This window comes from Falco biarmicus, chromosome 4, assembly GCF_023638135.1.
Source record: "Falco biarmicus isolate bFalBia1 chromosome 4, bFalBia1.pri, whole genome shotgun sequence".
Lineage (NCBI taxonomy): Eukaryota > Metazoa > Chordata > Aves > Falconiformes > Falconidae > Falco > Falco biarmicus.
This window is the reverse complement of record NC_079291.1, coordinates 62827060-62854131: the sequence shown is the minus strand read 5'-3', so window position 1 is coordinate 62854131 and position 27072 is coordinate 62827060. Positions and strand designations below refer to the sequence as shown.

The 27072-nt window shown below is 51.7% G+C and overlaps 2 protein-coding genes and 1 long non-coding RNA gene across 3 annotated transcripts; 2 read left to right on the top strand and 1 right to left on the bottom strand.

Moving 5' to 3' along the window:
* The first annotated feature begins 7415 nt into the window (after positions 1-7415).
* LOC130147616 (acrosin-like) lies at positions 7416-8635 on the top strand. The gene is made up of 2 exons (XM_056335054.1): positions 7416-7910; positions 8248-8635. The coding sequence occupies exons 1-2, from the start codon at positions 7750-7752 to the stop codon at positions 8633-8635; spliced, it is 549 nt and encodes a 182-aa protein (XP_056191029.1). The 5' UTR covers positions 7416-7749.
* A 146-nt stretch (positions 8636-8781) lies between these two features.
* On the top strand, positions 8782-9939 carry LOC130147377 (uncharacterized). Its single transcript, XR_008821226.1, has 2 exons — positions 8782-8945; positions 9412-9939. It is a non-coding gene; the product is annotated as an uncharacterized LOC130147377 (long non-coding RNA).
* A 12163-nt stretch (positions 9940-22102) lies between these two features.
* Positions 22103-24107, bottom strand: LOC130147615 (acrosin-like). Its single transcript, XM_056335053.1, has 4 exons — positions 23947-24107; positions 23343-23608; positions 22911-23074; positions 22103-22444 (listed from the first exon to the last, which is right to left on the bottom strand). Exons 1-4 carry the CDS (start codon positions 24105-24107, stop codon positions 22103-22105), a joined length of 933 nt encoding a protein of 310 aa, XP_056191028.1.
* Positions 24108-27072: the final 2965 nt, after the last annotated feature.

Genomic DNA, 27072 nt, shown 5'->3' with positions numbered 1-27072 from the left:
GGCCTCGCTGGAGCAGAGGCCAGCCTCATTCCATGGGCAGCTCTGCCAGGCGCCACCGGGGCTCCTCGTCCAGCCCCTTCGGAGTGACTCCAGCACCACGGCAGCTGAGCGGGACTGGGGGTCCGCGAGCAAACCCACCCCACCGAGCAGGAGAGCAAGCAGCTGAAGGCAGTAGCAATAAAGGATGACGGGCAGTGCAGCGCCTCTGTGGCCTGAGTGGGGTGGCTCTGGGTTGGGATCTTCCCCTCATGCATAAGGGGTGGCTGGCAGCACCCCTTATTCTGCGGGCACGTGGCACCAGAGGAGCTGCTGGAAATTGCCCCTGTCCAACCCCTTCCCAGGGCCTGTGCCAGCCCCGTGCTGCCAGGCTCCCCCTGACCCCCCCGACCACCACGAGCCCCACTTTTGGCCCCCGTGGCCCCTGCCAGGGGAGCCGATGGCCCCAAAGGGGGTCTGGGGGAGCCGGGCGGTGCAGCAGGGTCATGATGATGCTCAGGTGCTGCTGAAGATGGTAGGGAATGGGGACCTCAGGGAGAAGGGCAGCAGCCGCACACGGCTTAGTGCCAGAAGTGAATCCCACTTGGAGCCCGCTGGTTTGTTCTCGCTTGTGCCAAGGGATGAGCATCCCCGCACCAGTTTGCTTCTGTCCTGTTGGAGAAACCCCCTCTCCCTCTTCCAGCGCTGCCATTGATGGGAAGAGGGAGGTACCGACCGCCGTGCTGCCCAGCCCAGGGCAGCTGGTGCTCCCCACCTCCAGAGCAAAACACCACAAGCCCTTCCCTGCTCCCAAACCTGGGGGGACATGTCCCCTCCTTTCCCTTATGCCACCCCCACGGCTTGGAGTTGCTTTCCCCAGCCCCCTTTTGCCCCCAGTCCACTCCCTATCAGATGGGGGAAAGCCCCACTGTGTGCTGAGACCTGTCTCAAGTTGTGTTGTGAGTGGAGAGGTACCGGGCAGGGAAACTGCCGTCCCTGGAAGCAGTGGGGCAGGGGGAACCTGGGGGTGTCACAGCTGGGGACATGTGGCTGTGTACACAGGGGATGCTGGGGGGGAGAGCATGACGCAAGCCCCCAGACCTCCTGCACACACAGTGACAGACCCCGTCTTTGCCCACCCCGCTGCATTCCCCAGGGATCCACTCCGCAGAGATGTTTCCCTCGGTGGGTTTGGGTTTTCAGGGAAAAAATGGGTGCTAAAGGACCACTTTGGGGGTGCCCAGGTACATCCATCAGGATTTGGGGTCCCCCCAGTGCCACCTGCACTGGGATAACTGGGAGCACTCAGGGCAAAGCAGTAGGCATCAGAGCAGAGCCAGCAAAGGACCATCCTGCACGCCAGGGCTGGGCTCAGGCATCAATGGGCTTCAAAGCACCCCCAGGACTAATGGCATTTGCAGGATACAAATCCTGCAAAGGATGCCTTTGGTGCTCATGGCCCCCAGCTCAGCCCCTCTCCCACTCTCTGCCCCATTTGCTGATGCTGGGACCCAGCTGCACCCTATGAACACCCCCACCACCTCCTATAGACACCGAGCCCCCACCTCCCACCCCTCCTTGGGTGCTGCCTGCACCACCGAAGCGGGTGAGTAGCCCCAGCTGGAGCCTTTTCCGCTTTTTTCCTTGGAGGTTGTGCCGTCCCTGGGGGGCATGCCAGCGCCGCCGCTGTGCCTGGAGCCCCCCAGCCCTCGCTGGCCTCTCCAGGCTGGGCTGAGACTCGGCACAGCTTCCTGGGGCTGCCGGCACCTCCCGTCCCCACTGGTGCTGCTGTGGCATGGGGGGGTTCGCTCCCAGTCTTGGTGCCCTGCCAGGATCGTCCTCCCGGCAAAGAGAAAAGGCCAGGACAGCTGGTGTTAAACAAGTGATTTTGTTTCCTACATTATTTTTGAATGAAAAGCAAAACCCCAGAAAACTTCAAGCAACTGTGTTTTGAAGGAAACAGCACCACAGCCGCAGTCACGCACCAGCCACCCCCCTGGGCTGAGGTCAGACGCAATGCTGGAGGTGGGGACAGAGCTCTGAGCTTCTGGGGTGGTGTTTGCCAGGTGAATGTGAAACACCGGTTTAAAAAAACCAGCCCGGTGGAGTAACACAGTACAGTGCTGCAAGGATTACTGAACGCATCGGCTGAAGGGTGTGAAGCCCCTGGCAGGTGTCTGCGTGGCCCCTTGTTCTGAGCCAGGATGGCACGGTGCTCTTCACACTGGAAGCCCATGCTCAGAGTGTGAGTGGTATTGCTCTTCTCTGTCCTTCCAACTGCTCATCAGCCCTGCCAGCAGCAAGGGCAGCACTCGTGGGATGCTCTTGCCCCACTCAGGCTGGCATTTGCTGGGCTGTATTTGGGTAGAAAGCGTGGAACTAGGGCACCGGTGAGCAGAGGGTGGTGCGGGTGCCCCCTGGGTCATGCCCAGGAGCACAGCCCGAGTTATCTTGGGGCCCCGCTCCAAACCCCACCCTGAGTGGAAGCTAAAGGCAGCGGGCTGAACTGAAGCCAGGAGCTGCTCACGTCTCAGACTCCCTCACTGCTTTAGGCCAGTGTGACGTGCAGAATTAAACTCTATAACTCACGATAAGTTATAACGCAGGTATGTTTATTGCGGCGCCGGGTGCAAGGGGGATCGCTCCTCCTAACTAACACTTAGTTGTACTCACAATACATATTTATACAGTGAAGTTGGTTAGTTCTGCCCAAAGTCTACACCTACTAACTAATTGTGGGTTAGTTGCTTTCTCGCTTCAATTTAAAGGTGCAGTTCATTTTAAATTGACTGGGCATGCTCCCCGAGCGGGGGATTCCCCCTCTTCGGGGGGGGGGGGCGGCATTTGAGTAGGAGATCGTGATCTCCCACTACCACAATTACTTTATCCTAGTGGTGCAGATTATCTCAAAATTTTACTGAATCTTCCTATATTTTGTGTTTATGTAACAGCTAGTTACAAGAAGATTTTGATTCTAAGGAATTAACCTTCATGATAGAATTACATTAATACTTATTGACCAGTGAGGTATGAATCGCTGTGCTGCTTGTTATCGCAGACTGTTATTTGAAATCCCTGTGCTATACTATAGACCATACTAAGCTTAGTCCCTACTCTCAGACCACAACCAGAGCGCCCAGGTTCTGTTGTGTATGGGATGAGTTATTGGACAGCTTGGCAAGGCCGATATCCAGCTGTCCCACTTGGCAACAAAACTAACTTTTAAGGTGTCCTGAAGTGAACTACCTTCATTATAATACCAAAAAATCATGCCCACAGGTCAAGTAGACCCTTGCCCAGCTGAAGACCCTTCCCCTGTGCAAGCGTAGTAACAGAAAAGGATGACACAGCAAATATAACAATTATATGCAAATTACTAACCAATCATTGTAATTGGGAGTGTATGACCTTGTAATTTTCTGTATAAATGTAACAGTAAAACCTACACAGGTGTGCCTGATTTGTGGAGATGCCACCGAGCACCCAGCGCTGCAATTAAGGAGTGCCTGCTGCTCTAATGCTGCAATGGTGTTAAGAGGTTTGACTCCCAATTTCGGTGACAGTGGTGACAGGTGGAAGGTGTGGTTAAGCAGAACAGCTTGTAACAACTCTATAAAAAAAAGGAACCAACATTGGACGGAACGTTCCCCCACCGGACATGGAAACGTATCGGACTGTCGGGACACGGCAGCTCCGGGGTGGTAGCTGTTGCTGTAAGCCTTTCCTTCTTAACTTCTTTCTTTCCTTCCTTCCTCTCTTAATCTGTCACTCTCACTCCCCCTTTGCATTCACGTATTTCTTGTTGGGCAAATAAAGTTCCTTGGCTCTTGACTCCATTTTGAGTCTTCATTCTGTTCCCGAGAATACAAACAGAACCACGCTCCGGTCTCAGACGGGCATGTAACATTTTAATTGGTGTCACGGACAGGATTCTCAGTGAAACAGAAATTGCCAGGTTCTTTATGAGAGACTCTTGTGTGTGTGCCTGAGACCTACCTTGGTACGAAGTGAGTGCAGAGTCTGAGTCCGCGGTTCTGTTTGTCCGTGAGGAAAAGAGGTGAAGAAGGACTAAGCGACAGAATTGAACAAGAGACGAGTCTCTAAAGCAGTTTAAAAGTGTGACCTCCAGAGGGTGAAGGGAGGTGGGTGTAGTAGCAGCGAACATACAGTGAGGCCATCTCAGGACAAAATAACCCCTCTTTGGTGAAAGGAGTGCCCACACTTCTACAGAGGTTCGTGATGTTTCCCCCACTAAAGTATGGGCCGGAGTTATATAAACTGGATGATTTTGGGGAACCTATCATGCTCGCCGAGCTCCCCAAGGTGAGAATGGGCAAAAAATCAGTGGTTCCAACCACTATAGTGTAGTGGATAGGGTCATGATATTGCAGACGGAGGCTAAAGTTAGGGCTGCTGTAGGACAATGCCTCAAGGACAAGAGTCCAAGTACTGATAGCCTGATGAATAGAGACTTGTTAGAACTTGTAGGGCACTAGCCCTGGGAACAAAGGAACAAGCTAACTGCAGACCCCTGAGCCGTTACAGTTGAGGAGGCAACCAGACGGACAGAGAAACAAGTAGCCAGATAAGGGAACGCATAGTGCCGATAAGTAACTTTGTTAATCAAGAAAGCCGGGTAGAAAGAAGCCCCCTAATTTTGGAATAGAAATTGTTGCTAGGTCAAGGTAAACCAATAAGTTCCTATTGTTTTAACGGTGTGCCTTAAATATCAACCAATCAGTGTTTTTTACGCTTAAGATTTAACCAATCAGTGTGTAATATGTAGAAGGTAGAAACGTATATATGTGTAAGAAAATCACTAATAAACGGACAACTTGCTTGCATCAAGCTGCATCCCGTCTCTTCATTTGCCGCACCAAGCCTGCTAGGAGTGCAGGGGAGTTGCGCTCTGTGCTACGAGGAACACCTGAGGCCTCTGGACAGAAAGCCGGACTTGTTTGGGGAGGGAGCATGCTCCAGCATCATCCGCAGAGCCATAAGAACTCCTTTCACTGCATGATCAAGAGGAAGCAAAGGGCATGCCCATGTTTCCAGAGATCCCAGTTCAGCTGGAGGCATGCCCTGCAGTCCTGGGTAGGAACAGAGCTGGGAGCTGCAGCACCATGGCTTGCCGGGGCCCAAGCACAGAGCAAGAGGAGGACGGTCCTGGCAGCTTCAGAGGCAGGCCCTTCTGCAGCTCCCGCAGGGGGGGCATGCCTAGGTGGGCAGCAGCTGAGGGCATGCATGCTCAAGCACCTCCAAGTCCTTCCTGCCTCTGGGAGGTGGAGAGGTGGCCAGTGGTTGGCAGGCCTGGTCCTCTTGCAAGGTGGGGACGCTGGGGCTGAGCAGGCACGTCGGCTGACACCGCAGGCCATCCACATGCCTGAGAGGCTCTCTCTCCCCTCTTGCTTGTCACCTCGTCCAGCTTCAGGTTCACTAGTGAGCTGTGCACGCGCACAGGGCTCCCAGCAGCAGCTGGCCCGAGACACTGGGGCTTTCCAAGTGCTGGCTGCCTGTGGCCTGTCTTGCCGTCGGCCTTTGCTAGCAGCCAGGCCTGGGGACCCACCGTGTGGCAGGTGCAGAATGGGACCACACAGGAAGGGCTTTGGGGTGGCTCTCCGAAAGAAGCCAGTGGGTACTGTGGTGATTAGGCGCAGGGCTCAGGCAAGCAAGGCAGCCAGCACTTTGCTTCTGTGTGACCGGCTCCTTGATCCCCCCTTCTCTCCATTTGCCGTGCTTATACGTGCCCCTCATCTTCCCTGAGTCCTGCCTCTCTCAGCCCTGCTCTCCTCCCAGACACGGGGCCAAGCCCGGTTATTTCCCACCCCCCGCTTTGCTCCCAGGTTTGCCCCATCTGTCAACACACGTGGTCTTTGGGTGTTGTTAGCTAGGTCACCTTGGACTTGTGTGCCATTACTGACGAGCTTGCCTGGGAACTGCTGTCCCTGCCAGGGTCCTCTCCACCAAATGACCCCAATCTCTTCCTTCAAGCGTCTGTGAAGTGTGGCCACCTCTGACGGCATTCTCTGCTAGCCACCTGCCAAAACCGGTGCTGAAAGAGCAGGGTTTCCCCAGCAGACAAGTTGTCTTCTCCAAGGCTGCCTTCTGCCTGCTCTCAGCAGACACGTGGGAACCGGCTGCCGGTCCCTTTTCAAAACACAAAGCAGCCTTGAGCCCGCTTGCTTGGAGGCCAGTTCTGGGGCCTAGGAAGCCCTGCTGCACCTCAAGGGCCTTGAGAGCAGCTCTTCCACTTTCAGACAGAGCCTGCGTGGTCCTCCTCCTCGGGACCCGATTGCTCCCTCCGCTGTGCGCCTTATGCCTCGCCACAGAAGCCAGGATGGCAGCAGGGAGCTGCCGCACCTTTCACAAGCTTGGAGGCTGCCAACCTTCAAGCCATTGCCCTCGACCCTCCAGGGACCTAGCCCTGCTGTGCAAATGCAATGCACGTGCCTGGCTCCTGCTTCTCTCCTGCACTCCAGCAGGAGAGTGAGCAAGGCTCCTTCAGTAAGCGGCAGAAGACAGACTGACGAGGTGAGACTGATGCAAGCTCTTGCAAAGCTGTGAACAATGGCACGTTGGGCTGCGAGCAGGAGCATCCTTCTCTCTCTAGAGCTTCACGTTGATTGCCCTTGCCACAAGTGCCATGGTCAGTGGGTGCCCAGAACAGCAATCCAACTCACAGACAGCAAGGACACGACGCCTGCCAGAGCGCGTTGCTGTGGCTGACATAGCCAGTGAGGAGTGTGCTGCACCTGCATTTCACTGTGCTTTGTGCAGGAAGGTTGACGTTGCTGGGCTGTGCTTGGCTTATTTGGATTGCCGAGCACTGCTTGGCTGCCACGGCCATCAACAGATTGGCTCTTCAACACCCAAGCACGCGCATGCTGCTGTAGTCATTGTGTTCTTTGTTGTGTGTCTGTTTATTGGGAAGGAGCCGGTGGCACAGGGCTGCAGAGAGCAGGGCGGCAGGGAACTCCCCAAAGAGGCTGCGAGGCCACGCTGGGTGTTGCCCTGTGAGCTGTTAGCAGGCAGAGCTGGGAGCCAGGCGCTGCTGCCTGCCACGGGGCCTGCCCACCCTGATCGTGCAAGCAGGGCATTGCGTGGGGCTCTGTCAGGGGTGTGCGATCCCAGCTTCCGCCTCCAGTCCTGCTTGGAACCCCTCCTGTTGCCCCCCATCCCTCCCCCACCGCCACCACGCCCAGCACCTGGAACCAGGCACTCTGTGACATCAGCCCCGTGTCCAAGGGTACCCCAGGAACGGGAATCCTGCGGGCACTCTGTCGGTGGCCGTAGTGGTGGCGACAAGTCTTCGTTCTTGCAGCTGCCACATGTTGCTGGTAGTGATGGATGTTCTCCTCCTCCTCGTTGTCCTGCTGGCCGTGTGCTGTCCTGTGCATGGCACATGGGATAGCTGTGGGTAAGTGGCCGAGGCTCTGGGAGGGACATTGGGCAACCCTTGTGAGCTTCTCTGGAGGGGTCCTGCTTGTCCCCCATGGCCACCCCAGTGGCTCTTGAAGGCCATCTGGGAGGCTCAGCTCCTTGCCATCACCCAGGCTGCCGGCACAACTCGTCTACGGGCTGAAGCAGAAAGCAGGGAAAGGGGAGCGGGCACGCACCCCACGGGTTTCCTCGGCCCTTCTGGCCATGCCTTGAGGGGAGGGAAGACAGCTGGCCTTTAGCCGGAATGGCACAAGCTTCCATGGAGCTAACCAGAATGGAGTTTCTGGTTACAGAGGCACCTGCGGCCTTCGGCCTGCGGCTTTTCACTACGGCATGTCGCGCGTTGTGGGTGGCACAGATGCCCAGCCAGGGGCCTGGCCCTGGATCGTCAGCATCGAGGCTCCCTTGGAAGGAGGCACGGCGCACATCTGCGGGGGTTCCCTCATCAGCCCACAGTGGGTCCTCACATCAGCCCACTGCTTCATCGAGGCCAGGTAAGGAGGACCAGGGATCGGGGCTAGCCCCACACTCTAGCAGGTGCCCTGAGTGCAAAAGCACGTGCTGCTCCCGTCCCGTTGCCCTGCAGTACGCCCAGTGCCTGGGCACTCCGCAGCCACCTGAGAGGCTGCTCAGGAGAAGGCTGGGCTCATGCCACTGCTTCCCAGCAGCCTCCAGCTCGACACTGCTTGAGCCCAAGGAGCACGTGGTCTGTCGCACCCTCCCAAGCACTGCTTTCCTCTCTGCCTTGCCAAGCAGAAGGCAGGGCGACTGCTGTGCTGCTGCAGCATGTGGCTCTGCTCCCTCTGAGCCCTCTCTCCATCTGCCTTCCAGGAACATCACCATGTGGCAGGTGGTGGTAGGTGCCACCCGGCTGACCCAGCTGGGACCTGAGGCCCAGGTGCGCAACATCAAGCAGCTGCTGGTTCACCAGCACTTCAGTAATATCACACGGAGGAACGACATTGCCTTGCTGGAACTGGAGCAGCCTGTCCAGTGCAACAGCTACGTACAGCTTGCCTGCGTGCCCGATGCCTCGCTGAGAGTCTCGGAGCTGGCAGAGTGCTACGTCAGTGGCTGGGGTGCCAGGACTGCAAGAGGTGAGCTCCCAAAATGTAGTCACGTTGCGAGTGCAAGCTTGGCCAGCTTGGGGAGGCAGGTTGCTCTTCCTGACAGCAGGGGCGAAAGCCAGAATCAGGCTGTGGGGACGTATGCCTCTTAGAGAGGGGGGCGTGAGCCACTGACCCAGAGCAAGGCAGAAAGGAAGGAGCGGTCCAGCGCCTCCCCACATGCAAAGCCAAGCCCCGGGATAGGGCTTCAGTCACGCAGGGAAGGAGAACTGGCAATGAGCTGCTGGGTGTTCATTCCTTTCTGTGCTCTTCACAGCTGGAGGATCGGCGTATGTGCTGCAGGAGGCCCAGGTCCACCTCATTGATGCCGGGGTCTGTAACAGCAGCGGCTGGTACAGAGGGGCCATCCACACCCACAACATCTGTGCTGGCTATCCGCAGGGTGGCATCGACACCTGCCAGGTAGGAGCGTGCTACAAGCCAAGCCCCGGCAGCACGGGCAGCCCCGCCACAACCGCCCAAACCTGCACCGTCACGGGCTTTTCCTGGCCACTCACACTCCCATTGCTGTGTCCCCACTGCTGAGGGCCTAAACCCATTTCCCCATGGGTAGGGCCTTTGCCCAGGGCCTGCCTGCCTTGTCCCAGAGGCCTGGCACTTTGTTCACAATGCCCACCCAGTGCCCTTGGCAGCCCAGAGCTTCACCATCCCAAGCCAGACACAGCCTCCTGACACACCTGCAGCACCAACGTGCCGCAGGGAGAGCGAGCCCTGCCTTACAGGCCCACCGCCCCCTCCCAGGAAAGCTTCTCCAGAGCTTGGCTGGCCACTAAATACAGCTCTGGAAGTGCCATGAGAGGGAAGGAGCCAGCCACTGGGCTGACGGTGGCCACCCAACAACCCCTTCATCCTCTCTCCTCTGCTGCAGGGGGACAGCGGTGGGCCTCTTGTGTGCCAAGACAAGAGCGCTGACTACTTCTGGCTTGTTGGCCTGACCAGCTGGGGGATGGGCTGTGCGAGAGCAAAGAAGCCCGGAGTCTACACCTCCACCCAGCACTTCTACAACTGGATCCTGGAACAGATGGGCCTGCACACAGCAGTAGCGACTACGGCAAGGCCGCAGCCAGCCTTCACCTCCACCCCCGTTCACAGGCCAACACCAACAGAAGCAGGAAGGTTTACACCCTGCCCACTTCCAGTGCAGAAGCTGTGGGATTTCCTTTCTTGGCTGCAGAAGTTGGTGCAGTTCCTAATAGGAGAAAAGGTTTGATCAGCAGGACGGAGAGGATCCAGGGCTGGCTGCAGCGCACCACCACCATTTCCCGCTGGGGCAATGCCTGCTGATGCAAAGGCAGCCTCGGTGTCAAAGGCCTGCTCTGTCCTGCCCGCGCTCCTCTCAACGGAAGAGCTCAGCTGGCTGAGTCCCTGCAATAAAGTGTTTCAGTTCTGTGGCTAACCAGGCACCAGTCCTCTTCAGTCTCGTGTGCAAGGCCAGGACTTCCACGCCCGGCACCTGCCGGAGGAAGCAGATTGCAGGCAGACTGCAGGAGCGGGCTGGAAACTAGGACCATGCGTTGCAATCAGTTAGCTGAGGGGAATGTGCTCGAGCTTTTCTAGACAGCAATTAACATGATGAGACATGTTTACAGAGCACAGGGGAGTGGGAGACAGATGGCGCCAAGGATGGCGCCAAGGAGCAGTAACACCTTGCTGTTAATTGATGATAGTTAACCACCAATCAGGGATTGCCTGGTATACAAGGCTTAGCTTCAAGAACCAGTTTTAAACGTGCAGCTTTTGAAAGTGTATATAAGCTCATGCTTTGGTACAATAAACGGACATTTGCTTGCATCAAGCTGCGTCCCGTCTCTTCATTCGCAGCAAATTGGTGACCCGACGTGATCCGGTGAAGGATCTGATGTGGAGGGACTCTCGAATCGCCTAACTGAGCGACATGCAGCGAATCCCACAGAACTTTGAATGATCCGCTGAAAGGAAGCAGGAGCCAGCCGGCCAGAAATCCCTCCGGAGCTGAGAGGTGAGCTGTGGGAAATCCGTAATGGGGAATCAGGTTTCGTCCTCAGAAAGAGACGTATATGAGCTTATGCAAGGTCTCCTTAACAAACATAAGAAAAGTATTTCTGGGCAAGACCTTAAAGCAATGCTCAAGTGGGTGCAAGTAAATATGCCCACAGTGACTGCATCTACAATTTTTACGCTGGAACGTTGGGACGACACAGGGGTGAAATTGTGGGATTCTGCGACAAAAGGCAATACTGAGTCCCACTGTCTGCTCTCTTCATGGAGAGTTATTTTTGAGACTATGAAAGCACAGGAAGAAAAGGCAGAGGAAGGAGAGCAGGAGGAATCGCAAGCTCCTATAGCTCTTTCCTTATCAGCCTCTAAGTCACAGTGCTCTAGAAACCTGGGTGTCAATGCAGTGGAGTATCCGCCAGAAGAAGATCCCTTTGACCCGGGACCAGTAGACCCTGAACAAGAACCTGATTTATAGCCTCCTGATCTGCGTGATGTGTGGGCAAAAATAAAGAAACAAGCCTTAAAGGAGGAGGATTTAGAAATGGCTAAAACTATAGTTGCTCCGGTCTTGTATTCTCAGGGTCGGGCAGGGGGAGCACGATGGGAGGCTCTTTCTTTTTCGGTTGTTAAAGAGCTGCACCACACGGTTACGGAACATGGTATGTCTTCTCCCTAGTTTATAAGTCTGTTATCTTCTGTGTTTGATACTTATGTCATGACTCCTCATGATTTGAAATCTTTAGCACGATTGCTACTAACCCCAACTCAGTACACGTTATGGGAGTCGCATTGGAGAGGGGGACTGCAAGCACTCCTGCTCACGTATGTCAATCACAATGATGCTGCATTAGCTGCACTGACAATAGAGCATCGTACGGGCACCGGTGCACATGCTGATCCTGTAGCGCAGGCTCAACACTGCCCCCGTGCGGCTCTCGAGGCAATTAGAGAAGAGGCCAAAAAGGCTTTTTTCCAGGTTCCTGACGTACAAAAGCCACAAAAAGCTTTTACTAACATCACTCAGGAGTCTCGAGAACCTTATATGCAGTTTATTGATAGACTAAAACAGGCTTTGGAACGTCAAGTAGATAATGCGGAAGCTCAGGATATATTGTTAACAAAACTAGCTGTTGAAAATGCTAATGTTGATTGTAAAAGGCTATTGAAGTCTCTTCCCAACCCGAACCCCACTTTGGTGGAAATAGTGAAAGCATGGAACCGAATCGGTACGGTTGACCACAAGTTTGAAGCTATGGCTGCTGCTTTTGCAGCGATGCGTGGTGTGGGGAATTGCTATGGTTGTGGTAAGCCTGGTCATCTAAAGAGAAATTGTCTTGCTTGGGCTGCAGGGAATAGACAACAACCTCCTGGTCCTGGAGTTTGTCCGACATGTCAGAAAGGGCGTCATTATGCTAATCAATGTCGATCTAAGTATGACTTCCAGGGACAACCGATACAGGGAAACCGACCGCGGAGCGCGGGGCAGCGACGCGCGCAGACACAAGCGCCACAGCTGACATTTCAACAACCTCGGAGAGAAGCACCGACACCTCAAGTCCCTGTCCAGCAACCTCAGGCAGCGCCGGATTGGACCTGGCAACCTCACACACAGTAACACTGCTCGATTCCTCGGTTCATTTATTATCAACAAATGTCAAAGGACCATTACCCCCCGATACACAAGCTCTATTAATTGGTAGATCTTCCACAACATCGTCTGGTCTCTTTGTTTTACCAGGTGTTATTGACTCTGACAGCGTGGACGAAATCAAAATCATGGCATGGACTCCGTTTCCACCTTGTACGATACCTCAGGGTAGTCGAATAGCGCAATTGATTCTGATTCCGGCAAGGGTAAGCTCTCTTATCACTGATCATCCTCCGCAGAGGAGAGCAGGTTTTGGATCCACAGGGTTACCTCACATTTTGTGGGTACAATCTATTTCTCCACAGCGACCTATGTATCAGTGTACCCTTATTTACAATGACCAACAAATAGCACTAAATGGAATCATTGACACTGGAGCTGATGTCACAGTAATTTCTCAAGCCAAATGGCCTCCGCAATGGCCACTGACTAATGTCTCTCAGACACTGGCTGGGATAGGGGGGACCGGTAACAGTCGTCAGAGTTTGGAACTAATTCGAATTCAAGGACCAGAGGGACATGTGGCTTCTGTTAAACCTTTTGTGCTACCAGTCCCTATGGTTTTGTGGGGACGTGACGTATTGTCACAATGGGGGATGTCTATCCAAACACATTTTTAGATGGGGCCATTGAAGTGCGCGACACCCTAAAAATAACCTGGAAAACTGATGCTCCTATTTGGGTGGATCAATGGCCCCTTCCTTTGGAAAAACTTCGCGCACTTCAAAACTTAGTCTCAGAACAACTGTCCCAAGGACACATTGAACCTTCTACTAGCCCATGGAATTCACCAGGTTTTGTTATTAAAAAACAAACTGGCAAGTGGCGCTTGCTCCATGATCTCAGAAAAATTAATGATGCTATGGAAGATATGGGAGCCCTCCAACCCGGGCTCCCGTCCCCAGCTATGATCCCTCGACATTGGCATCTAACTGTCATAGATCTTAAAGATTGTTTTTTCAGTATCCCGTTGCATCCAGATGATGCCCCAAAATTTGCCTTTTCAATTCCAAGCATCAACATGCAAGCTCCGTTGCACAGATATCAGTGGGTTGTACTGCCACAAGGTATGAAAAATAGCCCTACAATGTGTCAATGGTATGTTGCGAAAATACTCAGTCCTGTCCGAAACGCTATGCCTACTGTGTTATTGTATCATTATATGGATGAACTTTTAGTGGCAGCACAACATCACAAAGTCATGGAGGAAGCTGTAGCCCTTGTCGCAGATGCCGTGAATTCGGCAGGTCTCTCTATAGCACCAGAAAAAGTCCAGAAGTTTCCCCCTTGGAAATATCTGGGCTGGCGAATAAGAGCACAAACTATTGTTCCTCAACCATTGCAGATCAATACCAATGTAAAAAACCTGCACGATGCACAAAAATTACTGGGAACAATAAATTGGGTTCGACCACTACTGGGAATTTCTAATACAGACTTGGGTCCTCTGTTTGACCTACTTAAAAGGGGACACTAATCTTTGTTCCCCACGTAATCTTAACTCTGAAGCAGATGCATCTTTACAAAAGGTTGCCTCAGCTATTGCTTCTCGACAGGCCCACCGATGGGCCCCTGAACTACCTTTTAACTTGATTATTTTAAACCCTGTACGACAGCCTCATGCCCTGATATTGCAATGGGACCTTCAGAACTCAGACCCCCTGTTAATTATTGAATGGATCTTTTTACCTAACCAGTCTACAAAAACTATTTTGGCACAACATGAAATGTTTGCCTCTCTGATTGTTAAAGCTAGATCACGCCTGTTAACCTTATCAGGGAAGGATTTTGTCTGTATTTGTCTACCAATAACAACGGTATACTTACAATGGCTTTATCAGCAATCAGACACCTTTGTTATGGCACTTGCTGACTATACAGGTCAACTAAGTTCTCATCCACCTTCACACACACTGTTTAACATTGACTTTTGTCTGATGTTAAAACCCAAAAGAAGCGAACAACCCTTACAGGCACTTACTGTCTTTACAGATGGATCAGGCAAATCACATAAATCTGTTCTCCTATGGTGGGATGATCAACGGAGACGATGGGACTCGGACATAGAGACAGTCTCCGGTTCACCTCAAATAGGAGAACTGAATGCAGTTGTTTGCGTTTTCCGAAAATGGAACGTACCACTCAAGCTTGTTACTGATTCAGCTTATGTTGCAGGTATTGTTACACGAGCCAAAGCTTCTGTGCTGCGGAATGTTTCACATTCACAACTTTTTACCCTGTTACAGGAACTTATTTTCCTTTTGGACTCTCGATCTGCACCTTATTTTGTTATGCATATTAGATCTCATACCTCACTACCTGGTTTTCTGGCAGAAGGCAATCGACGAGCTGATCTGTTGACGTTACCAGTTCAAGTATTGCCAGACCGCATTGCACAAGCTAAACTGAGTCGCTCTTTTTTCCATCAAAATGCTGGAGCTCTTAAGCGACAGTTTGACCTTACTTCTCAACAAGCGTCAAATATTATTGCTGTCTGTCCTGATTGTCAAAAACATTCTTTCCCATCAATTGCTGCAGGACTTAACCCTAGAGGATTACAAAGCCTACAATTATGGCAAACAGATGTCACACATTATTCTGAATTTGGTAACCTTAAATATATCCACTCTTCCATTGATACATTTTCAGGTGCCTTGTTTGCCTCTTGTCACACAGGAGAAAAGGCCCGAGATGTTCGTAGACATTTAATGCGTGCTTTTGCTACTTTGGGTATTCCCTCAAAGATAAAGACAGATAATGGTCCAGCTTATGTTTCAACAACTATAAAAACCTTTTTTGCCCTATGGGGTATAACTCATATTACTGGCATTCCTCATTCCCCCACCGGTCAATCTCTCGTTGAACGGTCTCATCAGTCTCTAAAACGTCTATTACAACAACAAAAAGGGGGAATGGCTATTCCGGAGGAACGGTTACAGAAAGCATTGTATGTTTTTAATTTTTTAAATTGTTCTTTAATAGATAACAACCCACCGACAGTTCGACATTTTACTGCAAATACCTCCTTCGAGGCACGGGTTAAAGCCCCAGTATTGGTTCGAGAACCAGAAACAGGTAAAATTATGGGACCATATCCTCTTGTTACATGGGGAAAAGGTTACGCTTGTGTCTCCACAGAAAGAGGACCCAGATGGATCCCAGCAAAGAATGCACGACCTTTCCCTGAACCTTTACCGCAGACAACTGATACCGACACCGACCCTACAGAATGAAATAAAAACTGCGTGATGATTTCTGTTTTGCATTAACGTCAGGTAACCAAATTCAGGATCTAGCATCTAGATTTCGCTTTTTACAGCGCTCGGAACGGACAATATCGCCCTGGATCAAACCACTTAACAAAGGTAATACGTTTAGACCAAGCACAGGAACAGGACAACTCGGACAATGATTCCATTGACACTGATAAACCTTTTGATCCACGTCCTATAGATCTGGAAAAGGAGCTAGACCTTTCCCCCACCCCCTTGTCTCTCCTGATGCATTGATTGTATTTTGGGGGAGGGTGAAAGGGAGTCTGAGGGATTGGTGGCAGGAATGCAAGTGGGAAATACTTCAGTGATAGGTTTTGGGAGTCGCTAGGGCATGTTCAGTATTTTGTCAGACAAATCAACCTGCAGAGTGGCAGCCTGCGCAATACGAGGCTGTTAAAGAATTAAGCAAAGCAGTGCGGGAAGGGAGGATTCATAATACATTTGCTATGTCCCTTCTTGAAGTGATGGCAGAGCTTTATACACTCACACTGCATGATTGGAAGTTATTGCTTTGTATGGTACTAACTGATACAGTATATGATGTGGTTATTTGATTTTTGTGAGCTATGTGTAGTGGCCTTGACTGAAAACCTTAATCGGGGAATTGCTGTTAACTATGAGCAGTTAGCTGGAGCAATTAACTGTGCTGATTCTGTGATTCAGGCAAGGTATCCCAGGGACAACTGTTTGCAAATGAATGAGATGGCTATTAAGGCAGTCCAGATGCGGGAGTCTTGCCACAGTCTTGCAGGGTCCTAGAGAGTCACTAACTTTAATACTAACTTGATTGATTGTCTTCAGAATATTTTGCAACAAGTCGAACATCAGGAAGCTCAAGAGTTGCTTTTAAAACAACTAGCTGTGATAATGCCAATGAAAACTGTAAACGGGCAACTTTCACAATCGCAACCCCAACATGTGTCAAATGATTGTAACGCAGAACTCACAGCAGACTGTAATTCTCAGGCTGAGTTCTGGAATGCAGCATAACAGATTTTTGCTTCTCTAATCTCTTCTGTAAGAATAGTACTCGCTTTTAACTTGCTTAGTAAATTAGGCTGCTAGCTTGCTAAACAAAGTAATACTACAAATACTATATTTTTTTTCTGGCTTATTAACAGATGTTGATTCTGTCCATCATATGTTGCTACAGAACCGAGTTGCTATTGATTTTTATTATTAGCACAGGGACACAAGTGTGAAGACTTTGATAGGATGTGTTACGTGAATCTGAGTGGCCACTGTGAATTAATTTACAAAAGTATACAAAACTCAAAAGCCTTAAAACAAAGATCTGCAACAGAGCCAGGGGCGGGATGCCTTTGGTCTCTTCTCACAGCTGGGAAACTTTGGGCCATGACTCAAAAGTATTATGGGATTTATTATAATTATCTTTAACCACCTTATTGATGTTTGCCTTATGTCTCCCATACCTTTTTTTCCTGTATTCAGTGTTTAGTTGATTGTAACATAAAGCAGGTCATGGTCACCCAGCTACAAACAACCCTTGCCTTGTCGCAATTAACAAGCAAAAAAGAGGATAGAAAATGTCTGAAGAGAGAGATAGGAGAGGAAACTAGAGAATTATTTGACCTAACAATAGATGAGAGAACAGCTAGGTATTGTGAAGGAGACTAGGAAAGATAAAGATGGTTATCTAGTGTTTAATAGGTATCTGCATACTTGTAGAGATATATAGCTATGTAACTACATGAACGATTTCTGCCCTGAGCCTGGTGGAGCATACAGCTGCAGTTTGTGTCCGGGCTCAGAGATGTAAATAGGAGCTTCTCTGTTATGGTAAAGTGTCTCTGGTTGCATAAAAAAAGAGGGAATGAAGGGAATGACCCCAGACGTATGTTCAGAGAAAGCATGCTATGTTTCGAACCTGTTGACTGAACCAGTCCTTGTTTGGTGTGCCCTTCCACCTATGTATAATGTTAATCCAAAAGAAGTTGATATTGTTTATACTTTGAATGTCAATAATTGTCTTTCTGTAGATGCTAATGTAGTAGGAGGCTATGATGGGAACGTATTGCAGCGGTTCTTCTCTTATCCAGAGTAACAGCAGGGAAAGCATTAAAGAGTTAAATCACCTTGTTTGTTAGGCAGTTCAGAATGTGAGTCAAAATTGCCACTGCTTTTGTTGTTGGTTCAAGGACATGGCTGTGAGGATTTTGATGGTATGTGCTGGGTGGATTTTAGGCGCCCCATTGCAGCAACATGTTACCAAATCTGACAAAATGTCAGCCTTTTTGGCATCCATTCACTCAATTGGCAGTATTGCTTGTTTGCTATTACCTTGGTTGCTGTCATGTTGTCAAGGGCCCTGCAGAACATGGCAAACCTGGTACCAGCTGTTCAAAAACAAAAAGGGGAAATTGTAAAATTGTACGGAACAAAGACAGTGGGTTATTTTGACATTGATAATATGTCTTAGTTGGTTTTTTATTTGTTCTATTACTTGTGCCTTGTTTTTGTTCGGTTTCAGGGGTTCTTTTGTGCAACAGGAAGGGGGCGATGCAGGAGCGGGCTGGAAACTAGGACCATGAGTGGCAATCAGTTAGCGGAGGGGAATGTGCTGGAGCTTGTCTAGACAACAATTAACATGATGAGGCATGTTTGCAGAGCACAGGGGAGTGGGAGACGGATGGCGCCAAGGAAGGCGCCAAGGAGCGGTAACACCTTGTGGTTAATTGCTGGTAGTTAACCACCAATCAGGGATTGCCTAGTATGCAAGGCTTAGCTTCAAGAACCAATCTGTTTAAAACACGCAGTTTCTGAAAGTGTATAAAAACACGTGCTTCTGTACAATAAATTGACATTTGCTTGCATCAAGCTGCGCCCCGTCTCTTCATTCGCCGCACAGGATAGGGGGCTGGAGTGGCCGTAGAGCACCCGGTGGGTGAGGCTGCTGCGGAGCTGAATTTTGGCGACTTATCTCACAGGAGGCACCTGATGCCCCAGCAAACCTGAGGTCAGGCTGAGACCAGGCACAGCTCATCACGTGGCTTCCGCACCACTGAGGCAGAAAAATGGGCTCGATGGGGCAGCGCCGGGCAAGGCTGTAGGACCCCACAGGCCTGGGGCAAGAACAGCTGACCCTCCCCAGCACATCTCTGCTCCCCTGCCCTGCCCAGGCACCCCCAGACCCTCTGCCCACACCTGGGAAGAGCCCTCCCTTGCCGTGGTATGACATCCCCAGGGGCCGGGGATGGGTCCCCGTGTCCCCTACCTGTGGCTGTGATGCTGAGTTTGCTACTGCTTGATGATGGCACCCGGGTGCCCAGTGAGGCAGGGGTCAGCGGCGGCAGCAATGGGATGGCCGTAATTCTCCTGGAGAAGGCAGGAGCCACGGGTGGGTGACAGGGGGCAAACAACCAACTCTGGCTCAAAGCAGCGCCCCAAAGCCCACAGGCTTGTAGCCAAAGGCATCCCCTGCCTGCTGCTGCCACGAAAGGGTCCCCACCCCCCCCCACAGGCACGTAGGGCTGCAGAGGGACCTTGGCAGGGTTGGTCCCCCCAGGCAGACACCCTCACACCTGTGGCTGCCCAGGGCGCGCAGGGGTGCGAGGGGAAGGGCGCAGGCTCCCATGCCTGCCATCCAAACCAGCCCTCACACCGCTTTCATCCCTTCGTCAGCGCTAATTACCCCCCTGCGCCTTGCCAGGAGAGCAGGTCACAACCCAGCTCCCCAGCACTGCATGTCACACCCCTGCTTGGGGAGATGAGCCGTCCCCCCCCAGCCTTGCTCCAGAAAGCCTCTGCACCCACTCCCACTTCTGGTTTGGGAGGGCTCTGTCCTGCACGTGCCCCCTCCTCCTGCCTCCTTTCATGTCAGGAACCTGCTACCGGTGGGAGGAAAAGGCACTGATTCCTGATCAGCATCCCCACTCTTCGCTGGCTAAAGTGCTCCGATGCCAGGGTACCTCGCGAGCACCAGCTGGGATAGCTGGAAGGAACAGGGCGAGATGCCCAAAGCCATCCCCATCCCCACTGCACTCACCCAGCCGCATCATGGGCCTCTGTCGGCAGCACCTTCTCCTTGAGCTGCTCCAGCGTGTCCTTCCAGTGTGCCGTATTATCCTCTGTAATGTGTACCCTCGAGAACTTGGTGTGTGGGTTAGGAGGAAAAATCCACCGTGCATCCAGCATGGCAATAAACCACTGTCAGCTTCCTAAACTGTCCTTTGGCTCAGAGAGCTTTCTTGGTTATGATTTTCGGTAACAGAACATGGTGACCAAACGGGACCCGCTTTCCGGAATCTCGACAGACCAGAGAAATCGTGAGCACCGCAAGCACGCACCGGAGTAGTTTTGCCAGGGTGCTGGATTTTGCCTCTGTCCAGTTTTGTTTGCAGGGTCTGGTTTAGGTATTGAGCGTTTATGATTTTGAAACTTTGTACACATGGGATCTGGTCATTCTGCTAGAGGGAGTTGGTTCTTCAGAGTTCTTTTGGGTTGTTTATTAAGATGCTGGAGCAAGTTTTGGGGTGACCCCCCCACTCAGACAAAATGGGCCGAATATTGTCATCACTGGTGGCCCTTGTATATCTTAGGTGATCAAGAGAAATGGCCTAGGAAAGGGAAGCATAATCTCCAATACAGCATGGCAGTTCATGTTCTTTTGGTACATGCAAAGGACAATGGGAAGAAGTCCCATAAGTGGGTTTGGTTTTTTGGCCTTGAGAAACAATCATGGAACAAGAAGTAAATAGACACTCATGATACTTGATGGTAATGTATTGATAATGATGGAGGGGAAGTTAATTATTAATTGCCTTGGTGTTGTTCTGCTTGTAGTGTTGGGAAAAGGTGTTTGAAAGGGGAGAATGAAGAAGAGGATGTGCAATTTCTGGTTTCAGGGCAGTGTTGCTGGTAATAGGGAGAGATTTTGCTGAAGGTAAAAGAATGGTGTTGGGGAAAGCTCAGGAAGAGGATGCGAGGATAAATGGCTTTCGCTGCTTTGTTTGTGGGGCAGTCAGAGCTGCCTCCCTGCCCACCCGGTGATCTCTGCTGCAGAGTTGCTTTGGGTTTCCTTGCCCACTCCGTTACGGAGCAGCCAGAGCCAGCAGGCTTCTGAACACTGTGGGATTTCTCCTTTCAGGTCTGGTTGATCTGAATGAGGTGGGCACCTGGGGGGCTGCTCCTATGCCAGCCTAAATGGATCTTCCCACGTGCGTGCAGCTGCATTCCAAAGAGCCAGACACGCACATACACACAGAGAGAGTGCCACAATGAATGTGAAGGGCAAAACAGATTGACACAGACAAAGCAATACCTTGACAAGTATCCCTGCAGATGTAGCCACTGCTTACACCCATGTGAATGCAGTCCAGGCCTTTCCTGGGTTTCCACATGTCCTGGTTTCAGCTGGGATAGAGTTAATTTTCTTCTTAGTGGCTAGTACAGTGCTGTGTTTTGCCTGTGATGTGAGAACAATGTTGATAGCCACACTGATGTTCTTAGTTGTTGCTGGGTAATGTTTATACTAAAGTCAAGGACTTTTTGGATTCTTGGGCCTTGCCAGCCAGAGTGCTGGGGGAGCACAAGAGACTGGGAAGGGACACAGCCAGGTCAGCTGCCCTGAACCAGCCAAAGAGGTATTCCATACCATGGGACGTCATGCTTGGTATAGAAAGTAGGAGGGTTAGCTGGGGAGGGATCGTTGCTCGGAGACTGGCTGCGCATCAGTCAGCAGGTGGTGAGCAGTTGTACTGTGCATCACTTGGGGGTTTTCTCCCCTTTTCCCTTTTCCTTTGGATTTTACCCCTTTCCTCCACCTTTCCATTTTAATTATTACTATTATCATTGTTATTACTGATGTTCTTACCTCTTTATTCTGTTTAAATTATGAAATTGTTCTTATCTCAACCCTCAAGTTTTACATTCCTTTCTGATTCTCCTCCCCAGCCCTCCGGATGAGGAGGAGTGAGCAGGCGGCTGCGTGGTGCTTGGTTGCCGGCCGGCATTAAACCATGAGACCAGAGGATGAGGCTACTGAAACAGAAACACAGCCTCACTCCCTGGATTCATAAGCACAGCGTGTTCGTAGATGCCTCAGATAACAGTCTAGAAATTAAGTCCATGTCATATGTGGGGCTCAAGGCCAAGGCTCCCTCACCAGTGCCTGGTGCAAGCCTTGGGTCTTTCTAGATCTGTGTTTCCTGGGCCCTGAGAGTCCACGTTCAAGTTCGCTTGCGCCTCATACAGACGCACACAGGGATCCCACCAGGAGCGGGCCTAAGGCAGTCTGTGCTTCCAGCTGCCATCCCCAAGGCCCTGAGCCCCGCAATGACCTGCCTTCCCTTGTTCCACTGCACCCTCATCCTTCTTGCTGAGCAGGCAGAGCTTCAGCCCTTTGCTGTGACCCTTTGTGCCCGACTTGTCTGCCTGCAGCCTGCTTCCTCCGGCAGGTGCCGGGCGTGGAAGTCCTGGCCTTGCACACGAGACTGAAGAGGACTGGCACCTGGTTAGCCACAGAACTGAAACACTTTATTGCAGGGACTCAGCCAGCTGAGCTCTTCTGTTGAGAGGAGCGCGGGCAGGACAGAGCAGGCCTTTGACACTGAGGCTGCCTTTGCATCAGCAGGCATTGCCCCAGCGGGAAATGGTGGTGGTGCGCTGCAGCCAGCCCTGGATCCTCTCCGTCCCGGTGATCAAACCTTTTCTCCTATTAGGAACTGCACCAACTTCTGCAGCCAAGAAAGGAAATCCCACAGCTTCTGCACTGGAAGTGGGCAGGGTATAAACCTTCCTGCTTCTGTTGGTGTTGGCCTGTGAACGGGGGTGGAGGTGAAGGCTGGCTGCGGCCTTGCCGTAGTCGCTACTGCTGTGTGCAGGCCCATCTGTTCCAGGATCCAGTTGTAGAAGTGCTGGGTGGAGGTGTAGACTCCGGGCTTCTTTGCTCTCGCACAGCCCATCCCCCAGCTGGTCAGGCCAACAAGCCAGAAGTAGTCAGCGCTCTTGTCTTGGCACACAAGAGGCCCACCGCTGTCCCCCTGCAGCAGAGGAGAGAGGATGAAGGGGTTGTTGGGTGGCCACCGTCAGCCCAGTGGCTGGCTCCTTCCCTCTCATGGCACTTCCAGAGCTGTATTTAGTGGCCAGCCAAGCTCTGGAGAAGCTTTCCTGGGAGGGGGCGGTGGGCCTGTAAGGCAGGGCTCGCTCTTCCTGCGGCACGTTGGTGCTGCAGGTGTGTCAGGAGGCTGTGTCTGGCTTGGGATGGTGAAGCTCTGGGCTGCCAAGGGCACTGGGTGGGCATTGTGAACAAAGTGCCAGGCCTCTGGGACAAGGCAGGCAGGCCCTGGGCAAAGGCCCTACCCATGGGGAAATGGGTTTAGGCCCTCAGCAGTGGGGACACAGCAATGGGAGTGTGAGTGGCCAGGAAAAGCCCGTGACGGTGCAGGTTTGGGCGGTTGTGGCGGGGCTGCCCGTGCTGCCGGGGCTTGGCTTGTAGCACGCTCCTACCTGGCAGGTGTCGATGCCACCCTGCGGATAGCCAGCACAGATGTTGTGGGTGTGGATGGCCCCTCTGTACCAGCCGCTGCTGTTACAGACCCCGGCATCAATGAGGTGGACCTGGGCCTCCTGCAGCACATACGCCGATCCTCCAGCTGTGAAGAGCACAGAAAGGAATGAACACCCAGCAGCTCATTGCCAGTTCTCCTTCCCTGCGTGACTGAAGCCCTATCCCGGGGCTTGGCTTTGCATGTGGGGAGGCGCTGGACCGCTCCTTCCTTTCTGCCTTGCTCTGGGTCAGTGGCTCACGCCCCCCTCTCTAAGAGGCATACGTCCCCACAGCCTGATTCTGGCTTTCGCCCCTGCTGTCAGGAAGAGCAACCTGCCTCCCCAAGCTGGCCAAGCTTGCACTCGCAATGTGACTACATTTTGGGAGCTCACCTCTTGCAGTCCTGGCACCCCAGCCACTGACGTAGCACTCTGTCAGCTCCGAGACTCTCAGCGAGGCATCCGGCACGCAGGCAAGCTGTACATAGCTGTTGCACTGGACAGGCTGCTCCAGTTCCAGCAAGGCAATGTCGTTCCTCCGTGTGATATTACTGAAGTGCTGGTGAACCAGCAGCTGCTTGATGTTGCGCACCTGGGCCTCAGGTCCCAGCTGGGTCAGCCGGGTGGCACCTACCACCACGTTCCACGTGGTGATGTTCCTGGAAGGCAGATGGAGAGAGGGCTCAGAGGGAGCAGAGCCACATGCTGCAGCAGCACAGCAGTTGCCCTGCCTTCTGCTTGGCAAGGAAGAGAGAAGAGCAGCACTAGGGAGGGTGCGACAGAGCACGTGCTTCTTGGGCTCAAGGAATGTCGAACTGGAGACTGCTGGGAAGCAGTGGCATGAGCCCAGCCTTCTCCTGAGCAGCCTCTCAGGTGGCTGCGGAGTGCCCAGGCACTGGGCGTACTGCAGGGCAACAGGACATGCTGCAGCACGTGCTGGTGTGCTCAGGGCACCTGCTAGAGTGTGGGGCTAGCCCCGATCCCTGGTCCTCCTTACCTGGCCTCGATGAAGCAGTGGGCTGATGTGAGGACCCACTGTGGGCTGATGAGGGAACCCCCGCAGATGTGCGCCGTGCCTCCTTCCAAGGGAGCCTCGATGCTGACGATCCAGGGCCAGGCCCCTGGCTGGGCATCTGTGCCACCCACAACGCGCGACATGCCGTAGTGAAAAGCCGCAGGCCGAAGGCCGCAGGTGCCTCTGTAACCAGAAACTCCATTCTGGTTAGCTCCATGGAAGCTTGTGCCATTCCGGCTAAAGGCCAGCTGTCTTCCCTCCCCTCAAGGCATGGCCAGAAGGGCCGAGGAAACCCGTGGGGTGTGTGCCCGCTCCCCTTTCCCTGCTTTCTGTTTTAGCCCGTAGACGAGTTGTGCCGGCAGCCTGGGTGATGGCAAGGAGCTGAGCCTCCCACATGGCTTTTAGGAACCTCTTGCGGCAAATGAAGAGACGGAACGCAGCTTGATGCAAGCAAGTTGTCCGTTTATTAGTGATTTTCTTACAATTATATACGTTTCTACCTTCTACATATTACACACTGATTGGTTAAATCTTAAGCGTAAAAAACACTGATTGGTTGATATTTAAGGCACACCGTTAAAACAATAGGAACTTATTAGTTTAGACGAATCAGTAACAGCCATATAGACGCAGGCCACATTGAAGAATCACATAGCCCGTAGAACACCCCTGTAGTTGTGATATAAAGAAGTCTGGTAAATGGCGATTGTTGCATGACCTGCGTAAAGTCAATGCAGTGATGGCCCCTATGAGGGCCTTGCAGCCAGGGTTGCCATCTGCCACCACCATGCCAACGGAATGGGATATTTTAGTTATTGATCTGAAAGATTGGTTTATTTACCATTCCTTTAGATCCAAAAGAGAAAGCAAAGTTTGCTTTTACAGTACCAACTGGAACTACTCTGAGCCCACAACAAGGTACCACTGGACCGTGCTGCCTCAGGGCATGAGAAACTCACCAACCATTTGTCAATGGTTTATAGCCCAAGCCCTGAGCTCAGTGAGAGACAAATACCAAGATGTTTACTGTTAATCATGACACGGATGACATTTTGCTAGCAGCACCGTCCAAAGAGCTGCTGGAGACAGCTGAGAAGGGTGCCAGACATAGTTTAGCAGAATTTGGATTGAATGTAGCTCCTGAAGAAGTTCAGAGACAAGAGCCCTGGAAATATCTGGGCATGAATGTGCTGAAGGGAACTGTGTCTCCACAACCTATCAAATTGAATCTGGATGTAAAGACTTTGAATGATGTCCAAAAACTTGCAGGAATGCTAAATTGGCTACGGCCTTATTTAGGCCTTACTAATGAACAAATGCATCCTCTTTTGCAGCTTTTAAAAGGAGACACAGATCTTTTAGCCCCAAGGTATTTAATGCCTGCAGCCTTGGCACTTGTGAAAGAAGTCAACAGTTGATCTCTTCACGACATGTGTGGCGTGTAGATATCACGCTTCCTTTAAGTGGTTTTATTTTAATGGACCAATCTTCCCCTTATGCTATGTTGGCGCAGCGGAACCAGGCTTGGCAAGATCCACTGCATGTACCTGAGTGGTTGTTTCTGCCTTTGCAGCCTAAGAAAAGTGCTGTTGAATTGTACGAACTTGTTGCCGATTTGATCATAAAAATCTGAAAAAGATGTTTAGAGTTGAATGTACTTAATCCACCAACTGTAATTATCCCTGTACAACAATTCTATGTTGAATGGGCACTATTAAAGTCTACTGCCCTTCAAGTGGCTCTTGCCAATTTTCCAGGGCAAGTTCAGTACCACCATCCACCTCATCCAATTTTGAAAATGACTGTAAATCTAACTTTGCAGCCACAGCAACGAAGTCAGAGAAGACCAGTCAAAGGTGATACAGTGTTTACAAGCAGGTCTGGAAAAATGGGAAAAGACGCAATCGCTTGGAAAAAACATGGGCAATGGCATTCCCAAATTGTATATCAGGAAGGATCCCCACAAGTCGTAGAGTTACAGGCTGCGGCTTTGGCATTTCAGTATTTTCCAGGCCTTCTTAATCTTGTTACTGATTCGGCATATGTGGCAGCCCTCCTTCCCAAGTTAGACAGGGCTGTCCTTGGCCATGTCAACAATCCCAAGCTTGTTGCAATTTTGACTTTAGTTTGGGAAGAGATTCGGAAACACCATTCTCTGTATTGTTATGCATGTTAGTAGCCATACTTCCCTACCTGGTTTTGTAACTGAAGGCAATGCTAGAGTTGATGCTCTAGTTTCTGTGGCTCTGTCGGCACCTCTTCCTGACGTCCATCAGCAAGCCATGTTAGCCCACCAATTCTATCATCTGAATTGGCGATCCTTGTATCATCAATTTGGCCAATAGGGTCTCTCTGAGGCAGCTGCACGCAGCATTGTTGCAGCCTGCCCACACTGTCAAAATGTTACTTCTGTGCCAAATTAGGGAGTTAATCCTAGAGGCCTTCAAGCTTTACAGCTCTGGCAAACAGATGTAACTGATTACAGTGAGTTTGGCAGACAAAAATATGTCCATGGTAAAAAGAGATACATATTCTAGTGCAATGATTGCTACTGCCCACACAGGTGAGACCAGTCGTGACGTCATTCGGCACTGGCAACGTGCTTTTTCTGTGCTCGGTGTCCCTCTTGAAATCAAAACGGACCATGGACCTGCCTATAGTTCCAGGCCCATCAGTCAGTTCCTTTCCCAATGGGGGATCTCCCACAAATTTGGTATTCCCCATTCCCCTAGGGGCCAAGTCATCGCTGAACGCATGAATGGTACTCTTAAATGCCACCTTGGAAAACGCAAAGGGGGAATGAAGGGAATGACCCCAGGGGCACGATTAGAGAAAGCATGTTATGTTTTACACTTTCTGAAAATCTCTGCTGACCATGCAGTGCCTCCCATTGTGCGGCACATGGTGTCAATTGGTGACAAGCAGCAAAAGCACAAAGGCGTCTTAGTACGCATGAAAGACCCTCGTACCGGTCATTGGTTGGGACTGCTTGAATTGTTAACTTGGGGGAGAGTTATGCTTGTGTTTCTACAGCTGAAGGTCAGTGATGGATACCTGCTCGCTGTGTGCGGCCTAGGCTTAGTGTGCCAGACCATGGGAGCACTGCTG